At 39.7% G+C, this 14,933-nt stretch overlaps 1 protein-coding gene across 1 annotated transcript in view; it reads left to right on the top strand.

Annotated features, from left to right (window-relative positions):
* SUGT1 (SGT1 homolog, MIS12 kinetochore complex assembly cochaperone) overlaps nt 1-3,457 on the top strand; it is a 39,636-nt gene extending 36,179 nt beyond the window's left edge. The window contains exon 13 of the mRNA XM_027973511.3: nt 3,332-3,457. Within this exon, the coding sequence (XP_027829312.1) occupies nt 3,332-3,433 (102 nt within the window). The 3' untranslated portion in view covers nt 3,434-3,457. The remainder of the gene's footprint in view (nt 1-3,331) is intronic.
* The last annotated feature ends 11,476 nt before the right edge of the window (nt 3,458-14,933 follow it).

The following is a 14,933-nucleotide window of genomic DNA, read 5'->3' as shown; positions in this document are numbered from 1 at the left end:
TTTACTGAGGTTTCTGTTTTTTCATTTGTTTCAAGCTAGTTCATGATTCTTGTTGAAACATTTTTACCCTGACTGCTTTAAAAGCATGTCAGATCATTTTAACTTCTCTGTTATCTCTGTGTTAGCATCTGTTGGTTGTCTTCTCTTTTTAAACATATAGTCTGAAATCTTTCTGGTTCTTGGTGTTTTTCATAAGTGCCAAGTGGTACCTAGTTGAAACCCGGACATTTTCATGTTACGAAACTGTAGATCTTATTTAAACCTTCCTTGTGAAGGAGCTTTCTCTGACGACCACTCTGGCGAAGGAAGGGAAGTTAACCACTTCACTATCGCCAGGTGGAGGTAGAAATCCACGTATCCCGCTCTGCCTCTGTAGACCCCCCAGGGCCACTCCTTGTTACTGCTGGGAATAGGCAGCTGTTCAGCTGCCCAGGTGGTTTCCACTGAGCCCGGTCAACAGAGGAGGCCAGATCATGGTACCATAGCATGGGTCAAAGTCTAGGCTCTTCATGGTGCTGGCCTGGGTGGAGATGGACCACAGTCTTCACTGTGGTTTTGACTGGAGTGATTACTGTCTAAAAGCTTTCTGTTTTCCTATTGGTCTTCATCCTTTGGCTAGAGAAAGCAGCCTTTTGTTAGGTTTTTTGGTCATACCCTTTGGCATTTCCAGCTTCTTCACTTCCAACTCTTGAAAAAATGAGGCAAAAGAAAACCCAAAGAACTCACCACCATGTTGTTCCTTGGGTCCCAGGGTCTCTAGCTGACGTGTCCTCTTACATTTGTTATTTAAATGACATTCAAGGTTTTTAGTTGTACTTAGTAGAAAGAATAGGAAAAAGTATATTAATGCCTCCAGAAGGAGAAAGCACTACCCCCCCTGCCACACACACATACTCGGCGGTTTGTGGGATCTTAGTTTCCTAGCAAAGGATCAAACCTATGCCCCCTGGAATCCTAACCTCTGGGCCCCCAGGTAATTCCCAGAAATTAGATTAAATATTGACTTTTTAAGAGCTTGCTAGACAAAATAATGTGTAAAATTTCAGAGATACGGAATCTGTGTCCATTTTCATATAGAAACTTTGCTAATTGTAATTGAACTATACACATGCATAAATAAGCCCTCTGTCTGGCAACATTGATCTGGAACATAGCAAGGACTTGGCTTCTGTCCTTGTGGGAATACTGGCATACCTTGGAGATCTGTAGATTTAATTCTAGACTGCCATTTTAAAGCAAATCTTGCAATAAAGTGAGTCATACCATTTGGTTTTCTAGTTTGTATAAAAGTTACATTTACACTATGCTGTAGTCTGTTGAGTGTGTAATAACATGTCTACAAAACAGTGTATGTACCTTAATTTAAAAATACTTTATTGCTAAAATATGCTAACTTTATCATCTGAGTCTTCAGCAAGTCATAGTTTTTTGCAGGAGTAACATCAAAGATCACTGGTCACAGATTCTCATAACAAATATAATAACAATGAAAAAGTTTGAAATAGAAGAGAATTATCAGGATGTGACAGAAACATGGAGTGAGCACACACTGTTGGAAAAGTGACTTAGCAGCTCACTTGATGCAGGGTTGCCACAAACCTTCAAGTTGTAAAAAATGCAGTATCTACAAAGTGCAATAAAGGGAAGCACAATAAAATAAGGTCTGCCTGTACGGAGAAGCAAACTGTCTCATCTGTAATCTCTCAGTCTACTTGGGCAAGAAGACCAAGTGTACAGAATAAATCAGGGAAGTGCTCAGATGCACTGCAGTCCATAGCAGAAAGGGGAAGATAAATGTCATCAGCAGACATGATCAGGTTATAAATTAAAGCTGTTTTCAGTTCTCTTAGGAGTAATTTATTATACAGACTTGTCCCATTTTATTCAGTATTTTATTTGAAGCCTACTATGTGCCAGGCTACAGCATTTAAGTATTAATAACCATGTGTGGTGTGTATGGTAAAGTATTGATCTAGCATTTGAGTATTGGTAATATATGGTAAAAAATATGTATGCTGAAGTATTGATCTAGCATATAAGTATTGGTAAAATATGCTCCTTGCCTTTTAGAAACTCTCAGCTCTAGTTTGAAGCCAGGGGTGGGAAGCAGGTGTAAGAAAGCAGATCCTTACAATTTTAACAATGCAGTGTCATCCAATTTATATTATATATTGCTCACCCAGTAGACAAATCTTACGAGAAGAAGTAGCTAGAGTCCTAAATAGGGTCAAAGGAGGCCACAGAGAGACGGTGCCATGTCAAGCTTGGAGGATGACATGTCACGCATCTCTCTCCGTGGGAGAAGAACATCCGTGTGGAGGAACCCAGGGGAAGGAGCTTGGCAGAGAGTGTGGGGCACTGGCGTTGTTTAGAGGCTTCACTGTAGTGGTGGCCTGTACAACTATACATTCACCAATAACACAGGTTGGTTATTTTTAAATGTGTAGATTTTTAGCAGCTTACTTGCTGTGATCCAAGTCAGTGTTTTGTTTTTTTTTTTTTTTTTTTAAATTGCAGTAAGATTACAAATGGTAGTGGTGTTTAGTCTCTAAGTCATGTCCAACTCTTCTGTGACCCCATACACTGTAGCCCGCCAGGCTCCTCTGTCCATGGGATTTCCCGGGCAAGAATGCTGAAATGAATTGCCATTTCCTTCTCCAGGGGATCTTCCTGGCCCAGGGATTGAACCTGTGTCTCCTGCATTGGCAAGCGGGTTCTTTACCACTGAGCCCCCTGAGAAGCCCCAAGATAACAGTATCTAGAGCTTTATTTTTTTAATGTATTTATGAATATGCTAAGATTGTTGGTAGCTGTTATAGTCAGTGGGTAGTAAATAGATGGCAGATTCTTTCCTGAGACACTATATCTGTATGTGTATGTACCTTGATTCAAAAATAATTCCAGTGTACACTTGCATGTATTTGACATAGAACATTAAGAGACTCCTAGAGTTCTGTCCAACCAGAAAGAGTTTAGTTTGGAAAATCTTTATTAAGCTCTGCAAAAGAGATTATATCACCATTTTCCTTGGGAGCCAGTTTCATCTGAAGGTAGTTTTTCCATATATACCTCTGTGCTGATCTGCAAGGAGACATGGTGTTCTATATGGCAGTGTCTGTGGACATGGTCCTCCTACATAACTAGAGTTTCCTTTTCAGATTTTTACAAAGTATAGTAACTTACCTGGAAAGCCTAACATTAACATATTGTGTTGTATGTGTTAAGCCAAACATAGCTTGTGTTTGGTGCTCTGTGCTTGGAACATTTTTTGAAAAATAATCGTTTGGATTATATGGTCCAAGAATTAATCTATTTTTATTTCTTATTGCAGATGGAGTCTGGTGGTACAGTTTTGAGTACCAACTGGTCTGATGTAGGTAAAAGGAAAGTTGAAATCAATCCTCCTGATGATATGGAATGGAAAAAGTACTAAATAAATTAATTTGTTATCACTGTATTGCATATATTCACCTAACGCCCATTGTGTATTAATATTGCATTCTTGAATTTTGAACACTGAGTACATCTTTTCAGAGATTATACCTCTTTACCTCTCTGTGCTTTAGAAATTATTTTCTAGTGTTCTGAAAGTCTAATGAAGATTGCATTTTATCACTTTTGTCGTTAAGGATTTCAGATATGCTGAAATGGAGTGAAGTATCATTTGCTACTAGACAGATTATTTCTACCTAGTAGTGGGAGTGGAGAAATCATTAATGGTTATATCTTGGGTTATTGCCTTATTTTTGATGCAGTATTCTATTAATAATTTATTAGACCTGGCAACTTTGGGTGAGCATAGATTTCTCAATTTCAGTGTTAGATTGTTTGCTTTTAAAAACTGCTTTTGAATGGAGTTGTAAATACAATTTTTCTATGAAAAAGTTTGGTTTATTTACCTTTTTCTTAAGTTTTTAATGAAAACTTTGAGAAATTATTTATCACAAGGAATTCCCATTTGATTATTTTTATGAGAAATATTTGTAATTGCACTGAGGATTTTGGTCCTTACCTTTCAAATTCCTGTGTAAAACATTGACACCTGAGTTTTCTATTCTGTAAATTAACTATACTGAAGTCTAATCTGTAAATCTGGGTCACACAGTCATTTAGAAGAGCCCAGCTCCACTTCTTGCTGCTTTTGCCACAGCAGGATTCCTGAAATTACAGCACTGGTGGCTTGATTTGGTTTTTATGTTTTTTTTCTTTATTAGAAAATCTCTCTTCTCACAGCCCCATGATTACTTTCGGTGGTTTAGGGCAGCTGTTGAGAGGGTAAATTAATATGTATATATTTAGTGTGTATTCTGTTTCTAGAATAAATAGATACCACGGGAATACAAAAACCAAAAGACATGATCATTAACTTCAAAGACTTTATAATCTAGTGCAGAGAGAAAATTAACATTCATGAAGGAATGGTTGAATGGTGAACTTATAAATAGAGGTGTGAGATCAAAAAAGTGTTCCATGATTAAAATTCTTGGCAGTCTAAGCTGTTGCAAAGCAGAGGCCACGGATGACCTGTAGCCCTGATCGGCTTTCCCGCTGTGGTTTCGGAGCCATAGTGCCCTCGAGGTTGGTGTCTGTTAGGTCTTACTGACATTTTGTGGCAAAGCAGTACCATGTACCCTCACAGCAGAGGATGGCGTAAATGGGAGGCAGATTAACCATCATGTCCAAAGAGAGTGGGTTCTCAGCCTTTTGATTTGAGTCATTTGACGTGATGTGTAGGAGAGTTCTCGAGGAAGGTGAGTTGGGGTGATACCTGGCCACACCTCGGCCTGCCGTCACTGCTTGTTTATGCGTGCCGCAGTTTTCACTTGTCCCTCTGTCCCTTCAAGTTATGGGCTCCTTTTTTTGTTGTTCTTGAACACTGAAAGAAGAGGCAGAATGAAGTTCTTGCATGTATGAATTTCTAAGATTTTCTGCTTGGGAAACAAGCCAGTGATATTTTCTCAGTACCATTAGTCCTCAGGGGCTCTCGTTGCAAAGTTAGGAAGTCAGAGGCCTGCAGCACAACCCCGAGCTGAGACTCCTGGCTCCAGCAAGTCCCTGCCACCCGTTAGCTCTAAAATCCTTAACAGGCTGACAGCCTTCCTGTGTCTTAGGTCCTTAATCTGTGAATAGTCTATAGGGTCTTAAAGTTTAATTAGAAGTCCATGATTCTAAATACGGAAGCATTTTTGCCTCCTAAAAGCAGCTGCTTTTTTAGGAATGACACTGTTAGAACAGAAGTCAGGTTTTTGAAAAGGTTCTAGTACTATTAATAGTTTTGCTTGCATTTTAAAGGATGTATTATCTAAAGTTTGTTTTTCTGTTGCCTAACGATGTGGGATTCAGGATTTTGCTGAGCCACTTGGTGTTCCTAATATACGTGACTGTGTTACACAATGCCTAGTCTAAATACAGTAGGTTTATGGGTGAAGAAAGGACTTTTAAGAAGTGGTTTGGATGGCTTGCCTTAAAGTAACACGCTAAAGTACTGCTTCTCTTTTACCACTCTGTGCAGTGAAAATTTATGACTCCAGAAAGTTAAAAATCTTCATTTTGAGCCTCTTAACTTACAGTCTACTCTCTCAGCTTGGGTATTAATTGGTCCCACTTTGTTTCTAGGCTCCCATTTTCTTCCTCCCTGCCTGCTCCCTCCCCTCCTCTTCTCCCCCTCCCCTCCCTCCTGGGTCACGGCTGTACAACCTGGAGTCCTAACCACTAAGCTGCCAGGAAACCCCGGCACTCCTATTTCAGTTCTCAGGTCTTCATTCCTACTCTGGTTATGCTTTTGTTTTTTCAGAACATACTTTTTTTTCCTCTTAGCATGTGTTTTCTTTTTTGATGTTTAGTCTTGGAATATGTTTTTTTTCCTTAGGTTCTTTATCTCGTGTGTGTGTGCGTGTGCGTGTTGCTTCAGTCGTGTCCAAATGTGGGATTCTCCAGGTTGCCAGTCCCTTCTCCAAGGGTCTTCCCAACCCAGGGATTGAGCCCATATCTCTCACATGGCAGGGAGGTTCTTTACCGCTAGCACCACCTGGGAAGCCCCTCTCTTTTCCTAATTTCTGTAATTAATTGCACTGTGATGACTTCCCAGAATTTTACTGTCTCCAAAGAATGTTGAATGGGATAATCTGCTGCTTTAAATTTTGCTATAAAGTAATCTCTTTAGGTGGCTACACCAACAGGTTTGAAACACCAGGGTCAGTTTTGGTAACTTGCTGTCCTGTGTCCTAATGATTCAGAGTTACTAACTAGCAAGTTCAGTCTTTAACAAAGGCAGTTAGTGGCTCCTTTAATAACCTGGTTTCTCTATCTTTATTTGGAGAGAAGAAAAAGATTGGTTTGTACTAATAACTATTATAGTTTCCCCTGACCCCAGCATTTTCATTCCTTTGATTTGTGGTGGTCACTAACCGCGAGACATCGATTCATCATTGCTGTTGTCTCCCTGAGTTTGGAAAAACTTGTATGTTCTTAGCAGGTTAACTGTATAGGATAAGGAAGAAAATAATTGACCTGTCCTAAATAAATTGTTTAGATAAATTTCAAGTGAACATTTAAAATGAAGTTATGTCACTATGCTATTATGAATGGTTTAGATAGACATTTTAATTTAATACTGAAATATTTTTTGGCTCTCCTTTCCTCTTTTACCTTTCTCTCCTTCCCTAGTTATCTACACATCAGATTAGGTCATTGATCTGAGAGCTATACATCATTGACCCAGAGCAGTATTGCCTATTAAATGACCTCTGATCTGCCCAGTGAACTTTGATTTTATGGGGACCTTCGTTATCCAAATTAGAGTGCGTGTTTCTGACTTGTCCCTATTAACTGACATTTCCAAAAACAGGTGAACATTTCTGGGTGTTTCGTGTGTGTTTTTGTTTGTTACTCAAGCTGCTTTTTTTTGTACCAGCTAGCTATAAAAAGTTTACCTTTACACTCTTGCCTGCTATTTTAGCTCCATGAGAGTTATGGATATCTTGATGACTGCATCCTCCATCCAAAAAAAATAATACATATATGTATATATCCATTATCTCTGCATTGGAGGAACCAAGGGGGAGGAAATATAAAAGCTAAAAGGACAAAATAGTGATTTCTGTGCCAAAAGGACTGAAAGGACAAAATAGTGATTTCTGTGCCAGGAGGGTCCCGTCAGTTTTTATCTTCGGCTGCACTGTGTGCATGTGGGATCGTAAGTTCCCCCGAAAGCAGGGACCGAACCAGCTCCCCCGGAAATGGAAGCAGGGTGCCTTAGCCACCGGAATAGCAGAGAAGACCCCATGTGTGGCTCTACATGAGGGGTTGTCAGCATTGATCCAGGTGGTTTTTTCTCTAACAGTGCATATTCTCCTGTAAAATCATCGTAGACGTACCCCGAGATTTTACTTTGGAAACACTCGGGAACTTGTGGGTAAATCAGAAATAGTGATTTACTCAAAAGGGTAACTACTGGGGGCTACTCTTCCGATTTGCTTCTGAAATGAATTTAACTCTTAGCCTCTCTTCCTCCCTCAGTAAACTTATGCCCCCAAATCAGCCAAAGTCATACACATTGCTCAGCCGTGAGGGCAGTAACAGTGCCAGCTGTTCGGGCTGTTTACGGGCTGGGTGTGTTCTGTCTATCCTGCCTTGTAGCAGTCCTGTGAGGTAGTGATGCCATCCTCTCAGATCAGAGAAGTCAGGCCCAAGTTAGGTTCTTTGCCTCGTTCACGCCACTGACAAGCGGTGGAGCTGGAATTTGGACGGAGCACGGCCCATCAGACTTGAGTTCTCACGCTTTTTACAGCTGAATGAATTGGGTAACTGAGTGATTTTTATTAATGCATCAACTGACTGACAGTGAAGCGGAGAATGTGCAAGTTGAAGTTTTAAATTCTTATAAATGGGCTGGGAAGTATATTTCTTAAAGATCAGAGTATCATCATCAGTTACTTAAGTAGGAAAGGTTACTAGGAGTCTAGATCTCTTGCCCTTTGAGGAGGTAATTAGAAGCAAGTGGTCCTGACTTGTGTGGAAGATTTTTGTTTTCTCAAATGCAGATAATTACAGAGAAACAAGATATACTTACAACCATACAGTTGAAAGAAGTCTAGCATGTTATTCCTGACATATTCTTGTTCATTAAACTTGGGAGCTCACACTAGTTTTCCTTGTTCAAATGCTAAAATTGTCTTAAGGTTTTTCTCCTACCTAGTTACACATATTAAGATCAGTGAATCCCTGAGTTTTTCAGTGAAATTGAAATGATTCAGATTTAGTCCATTTGCTCCAATCATGTTAGTGTTTTACATATGTTCTGAAGTTTGGCTTGTCTGGAATCTTCCAATACCTTTACTGTGCTTTCAAATTAGGTTTTTTTTAACTCTTACATATGCATTGAGACTTCTCATACATATCTCATTGACTTTATTTTCTCTTACAAGGTTCAGTTATAAAAAAATGTTTCAAAAACAGTATTGTTGGCCCCAAAATGATTTTTTTATATTAAGTAAGTTTAATAAATATAAAGTAGCCACCAAATAAGTAACCCATCAAAGTAAATATTGACACCTGTTACTTATGGTTAAGTAAATTTACATTTTCTTGTTAAGACTTCACGGCTGGTATGTTTTTAGTAAAATGCCCAGGAGTGTGAAACCCCTCACATCTGCCGTTTCTGCAACAGCAGCTCCCCAACGGCTGCCGAAGTTGTGATGTTCAGTAGAAGGAAGCTTGAGCTGTCTGCTGAGTGGGGACCAGCACCCCGCATTCCCCACTCCTGTGTGTTTCACCTGAGGGGCGGGAATCAGCAGTCATCTTCCGAGATCTGAGATCCCCAAATCTGCTGTGTTCGTTGATCTTTTGCCACTTGTCAACAGCCCCTTCTCAGATTCCTCTTCAGTAATTTTGCCTTTTTTAAACTTTTTCAAGAGCCTTGTGTCATTCAGAAGTTCCTCCATGTCTTCATGGAGGAAAATAGGACTAAAATAGTCTTCAGTGCTTGTAGATGGGCATTTGCAGCTATACTGCTCCACAGCACAAGCTGTGAAAGCTGTGAACAGCAGGAAACTAGTTACACATACTCTGTGCTTGATGCTCCGTTCAGTGCGCTAAGTGGCAGTACTGCATCGTGGTTAAATGCATGGACTCTGAGGAGCACCTGCTTGAGATCAGTCCTGACTACACTGCTTGCCAGCTGTGTGACAGCCGGCCAGTGCTTAATGTCTCTGCGCCCCAGTCTTCCTGTTTATGAAACTGGGCTAGTACCCATCTCGTGGGCGTTGATAATTCTACAACTGTTTCTCCTAATCCAGATGGTTCTAAAAACTAAACGTGTGTGTGTGTGTGTGACTCAATGGTTAAAAATAAAATCTAAACTTACAATATGGATAGTCATATATTTTGCTGCAGAAATACTCATTTGTTCACAGAATGCTAATGCTACTGCAGATCCTGCTGAGGTTATTACAGAATACATAATATATCTATATTACATTCTAAAATCTCTGAATTCACAAACACATCTGGCCCCAAAGTATTTGAATCGGGTTATATGTACTTATATATGTAAAGTGCAGAGAGTGGTTGCTTAATGTTGCGGATAACATCAACATGCTTTTAGGCTGAGAGGTTTAAATACTATAGAAAGCCTTCCTAAGTTCAGTCCTTCAAGATTCAGGATTCTGTCTGAAGAAGGTATATCAGCTAGTTAAAAATAATTAGTATAATTTAAAAAATTACAGCAAGAGCATAAAAGTTAATTGAAAAACTTTTATTTTGAATCAGTAGTTATTTTACTTAAGCAGAGCTTAAATATGCACGTGTTGTCAGCACTGCTTTAAAAAGAATCACGAAGTGTGGCCAGAATATACGGACTGGGTGTAGACCGTTAAGGGACTTCCTTTCAGAAGTTCTTTGATTTTAATTCCATTTTAATGTAAATCTCAAGACAAGAAAACTATTAGGGCTTATAAAAGCAAGTTGCAAGATCACAGCCCTTGGAGCCCACACATTCTGTCCTGTTATTTCCATCCGTGTACAGAGGCTGACAGTTGCTTTTTGCAAGAGTTCGTTCATTGGTCTGTTCCTTCTCTCCCCTGCTCCCTGCCCCTCAGATGGTCAGTGGGGAGCAGAATGTCTGTGCAGTACCTTGTATATACACTGTATACTCAACTATAGACTCAAGTTCAGGGGGCTTCTCTCTCAACTGCCACTTCTTGTCAATCATTTGTACTCTAGCATTGACCCTTTCTGTGACCCATTTTACTACAGATGAACACTTGGCTAATTTAGCTGGTTTAATGTAGTGCCTATGAAATATGCTAAGAAATTGAATATATTTCCTTGGAATTACTACTTAACTCTTTTGCTGTTTATTAGTTGCAAAGTGATCAGTTTCTTTCATTTTGACTACCACAGAGGTATCTTTTACAGCAGAAAGGATGCTAAAACATGAATCTGAAATCTTAAAATCCCTATTTTGATGTTCATAATGGTGTTTTGAGGACAGTGACTTAACCCTTCTGAACTTTTTTTGCCCTGGATGCTGATTACCTGACAGGGCTGTGAGGGCTCAGTTGTCCTGACTCAAAAAGAGTGTGGCCAACAAGTGCCAGTTAAGTATAAAGTCCTTGATTATTTTTTTTCCCCTCAGTGCTGTTGAGTATTGGAATTCCTAAGAAGAAGGTAACCAATCTGTTACCTGTGCTGTTCAAGGGCTTTTGTAATTGAGCCTCAGCCATAAATATACAAATTTCTTCAGTTGTATCTCTCACTGCCTCACGGTGTACCTAAGATCCAGGCACACAGGAATAGGCTAGGGGCCTGCCTGCTTTTCATGTAAAGGGCCTTATAGTGAATATTTTAGACTGTGTGTGCCACATAAAGACGACCGCATGTTCTTGTTTTTAGCTTGCAGACTTCTGCTGTCTCTCAATATCCCGTGTGTTTTTACCCCTTCCACCCAACCTGGAAAGCCTGTTGCCTACTGTTGTGTCAAAACTGGTCTCCCATGCTGCCTCCAGGAAGGCTGTGTAATCTTGGGCCGCTCTGTCCACCACTGGCTTTGCAGCAGTTGGATCAGGCTGTTTGCTTACGGTTGAGGCACCTGTTAGAGCCATTGATAGAGCAAACCAAAACCACCGTAGCATGTGAACATGTTTGCGAGTTTGATCTGCCTTTTATCAAGTCACTACAGTTGCCTCATTTCTTCGCTCATGTGACTGGGCTGCTTTGGGGAGGGGGGCGTGGGCTGGCTTCCAGCTTTGTATCTGCAGTACTTCCCTGGTGCATAGAGAAGAACCCTTCACAGTTTGGTAAATGGTCTTCATGGTGCACGCTGCAGAGAGAAATGTCCTTATTTTCTTCTCTTCATTCTTTAAGTGTCCTCAGTTAGATTAGTCCTGTGAAGTCACCCGTTGCGCACCCGCTCATTCACGCCGCTCCAGCTGTGATGTGAGGTGCCTCAGGGATGCCTTTGTAAGGCACCTCCCAGAGTTTCACTGCTTTTAGGGTTAGTTGTGTGGTGTCTGTTCTACCTTGTGTGTCCTACGTCATTATTCACTCACTTTTGGATCTTTGATGCAGAGCATAATGCCTTTTACGTAGTAGATATGCAAGTGTTGGAGCTGTTGTTTTACACTAGACTAAACAGTTTTTTAAAATTGTACTTTGTTTTTGATATGTGACCTTGATATTATTTATTCATCTGCATATAAAGTAGTGATTTTTAAAACATGATTAACCTCTGGTCATGAGAAAATCTGATTTGTTCTTCGGTTATCTTCATCACTAGAGGGAATAGCAGTTACGTAACTAATCAAAATCCATTTGATATTCAGGTATTTTTGTGATTAATGTAAATTTTTAGTTTCCTTTTATTTTCCCCTCAGTGTTTTAAAACCAAAATATGTGGATTTCCTGAAAGAATGGACTGACGTTTACTTTCTTACTAGGTTAGTTATTCTTTGAGAAGAGATTTTGAGCCCAAGAAACTTAGGTAGAGTAAAAGAGGCCAGAGTTTTGCGAATTTAGGAATTTGTGTGGAGATGTGCACAGGTCTAGAAACCAAGAGTGGATCAAGCAGTTTCACTTACAAGCATACCAGCTTCTGGAGGTGAACGTTTGAACTGCTTACTAGTACTTTTTTTTTCTGGAAAACCCCCAGAGAAATGCTGAGATACTGAATACTATATGAACCACTTTGGTGAGAATTGCATACTTTATTTTTGTAAACAATATTAATACCTTTGCAGTCTTTCTGTCAAAAGCCATACTTTTTTTCTTGGGGTGTGTTTTCACTGTAATATAGGTAATGGAATAATATGTAGGGTAATATAGATAAGTGAAAAATTCATGTTCATGGCATCATACCCATTCTTATCAACGTTGAAGGCCAGGTATGTGCCAGACACGGTTTCCAAACCAGGGGGATGCACTGGTGAATGAATTCTCTGCATTTATGGAGCCTAGCTCATGGGGGAAATAGGCAGGGTGCATGTTAATGGTGTTAACTAGATGCTAAGGGAGAAAACTGCATATGCGAAGAGGACAGTCGGTGGTTGACACTTGATGTAGGAGCCCAGTTGAGAACTCAGTGAGCAGGTGATGCCTAAACACAGACTTGAAGGAAGTGGAGGGAGCCAGGAAGATGCTTGAGAACCAGCACTGCCAGCAGCGGCTGCTGGGGAGGCGGCGGGGCTGGGGCGGAGTGAGTGAGGGGAGATGGGGTGGGTGGAGGTGGTGGGGGCCTCCATCACCTAGGGCCTTGCAGGTGGTCCTGGTGAGGCGACGGTAGCTAATGCCAGGGCTCGCCCCAGCGTAATGTGGAACCCTGTTGTTCTCGGTGCTGTCACAGTTTATGTCTTCAGTTTTATTAAATGTACATGCAGTCAAATTTAGTTTATAAATCTTAACGGGGATTGCAGTGGAATTTTACTCTGAACACCTGATGCTGTGAATGAATTTGAGTTACAGTTTATGACTTAATGGTTATATGTGAAATCCTTAGAGTCAGTATTTTATTGAAATATTTATTTCTGTTCTCTTCACATTATAGGTGATATTACATTTCAGTTTAATCTTTGTTTAGCAAAGCTGTTTCCTGTTCTGGAGTCTTAAGTATAGAAGACTAGATACTGAGGTGAAATTGGGTTAATTAGAACAGCTGATGATGAAGAGAAACTTAGTGTGGTACAGGATTAGATGTTGAATAGAATTGTCAAAGATCAGCAGGCATGTTTTTATGGGCCATCTGGCAAGACTAGAAGTAGTTTTCGGACCTAGACTCCCTTAAACATGTATTTGCATTCCATTCCTTGTCAACATGAGACAAAACAAAAATCAGAATTTTAGAGCCAGAATGAATCTTAAATACTTACTAGTCTAAATCTTTAGTTTTACAAAGAAATTTTTTCTCAGACACACTCATATACTTTCTTCATAAGTGTTCTTTCACTTACACAGATAGAATTTAACTTATGTAAAACTTAAGCTATTTACCCCAGTCTTGAGCTCATCTTCTGACAACTGTCCCAAATGCCAGGCAACTAAAAATTACACCGTTGGGAAGGTATTCTGTATAAGCTTGAGGGTGAACTACCTTTGCCTGGGAAACTTGTTTCTTAAAATGTAGGCTCTCACTGCTTTCCTCCCGAGATTTGACGCAGTAGGTTTGTAGGGCCCAGTAAATCTGTTTATTGTGACCTGGTGACGTCAAAGTATGTGACCTGGGACCTTACCCTTAAGAAAGTGATTTCATAGAGTAAAAGATTTGAAAAGTGATGTTATTAGCGCTCTTCATCTCTGATGTCTTATTTCTGAAAAATTATAGAGACAGGTGAAAAGCTACGTGGAATCTTGTCCTTGTGAAGAATCTGTTTCCCTCTATGTGGATGTGAGGCAGAGGAGTGCTTAGTGGTGATTTTTGTTCCTCTGTCAACAGAACCTTACGGTCATTATGATGCAAGTCATTGAATCCATATGACCATGTGGTGCTGCGCATGATGAAAGTCTTTTTCAGTCAAGTGAAGCAAATTGAGACCATTTGGACAATATGCTATTTATCGTTGCTGAGATATTATTAAAATGGAGCAGAGAATACTAGAGTAGTCAGTATCCATGGAGTATATATGGAATATCATAGTATTGATTTAAATAAGGCAACTTCTTTAGCAACTGGAATATTCTCAGATGTTGTATGATTACACATAGGTGCTAAATGAATTAAACATTATAATGCTGGTTGATTAAGTCAAGTAGGATGTGTGTTAGGGGAGAGCTTTCTGGAGCGGAGGTCTTTCTCACTTTGTAGCTGTAGTTTCCTGAGCACCTTCTAGGCAGGAGTATGGTTTTAATGAAAAAGAAACCACTTGCCTTTAAAAGCATAATTTCCTGCTGAGAGAAAGTTTATGCTGGTTAAGTTTATTCCAGGTCTTTGACTGTGTCAGTATAAAGTAAATCCATCATAAAAAAGATGGATAATGGTCTACGTTAAGGAAATAAATAGGCGATTGAAAAGAAAATTTTTGGTAAATAATCCACACCTTGGGAAGCTGAAGAACAGGAAGCTACAGAAATCATGTTTTTAAGAAACTGCAAGTAAATGTGCAAATATAATGCTAGTTTTAAGAAAAAGTGTATAGAGAGTATTTCTTCCAGACTATCTTATTGCTGTTAAGATTTCTGCAGCCATGTTACAGATGAGAAAAAGGAGACTGATTCAATTGCAGAAATTTGATAGGAAGAGAATTTTTGCACAGGAGCAAGCACAGAACAGAAATGTGACGTGACATCTGTAACGTTACTAGCAAACTCATAGAGGGAGCTTACAGTGGGGTATGCTTCTTAAAACAAATGGTATTTAATAACTTGGTGGTTAACCTAGGGACTTCTTCATAGCTTTGTTACTGATCTTTATCAACCTATGGTAATAACATAGATCCTAATAAAGA

This window comes from Ovis aries, chromosome 10, assembly GCF_016772045.2.
Source record: "Ovis aries strain OAR_USU_Benz2616 breed Rambouillet chromosome 10, ARS-UI_Ramb_v3.0, whole genome shotgun sequence".
Classification (NCBI taxonomy): domain Eukaryota; kingdom Metazoa; phylum Chordata; class Mammalia; order Artiodactyla; family Bovidae; genus Ovis; species Ovis aries.
This window is presented reverse-complemented; position numbering and strand designations above follow the sequence as displayed.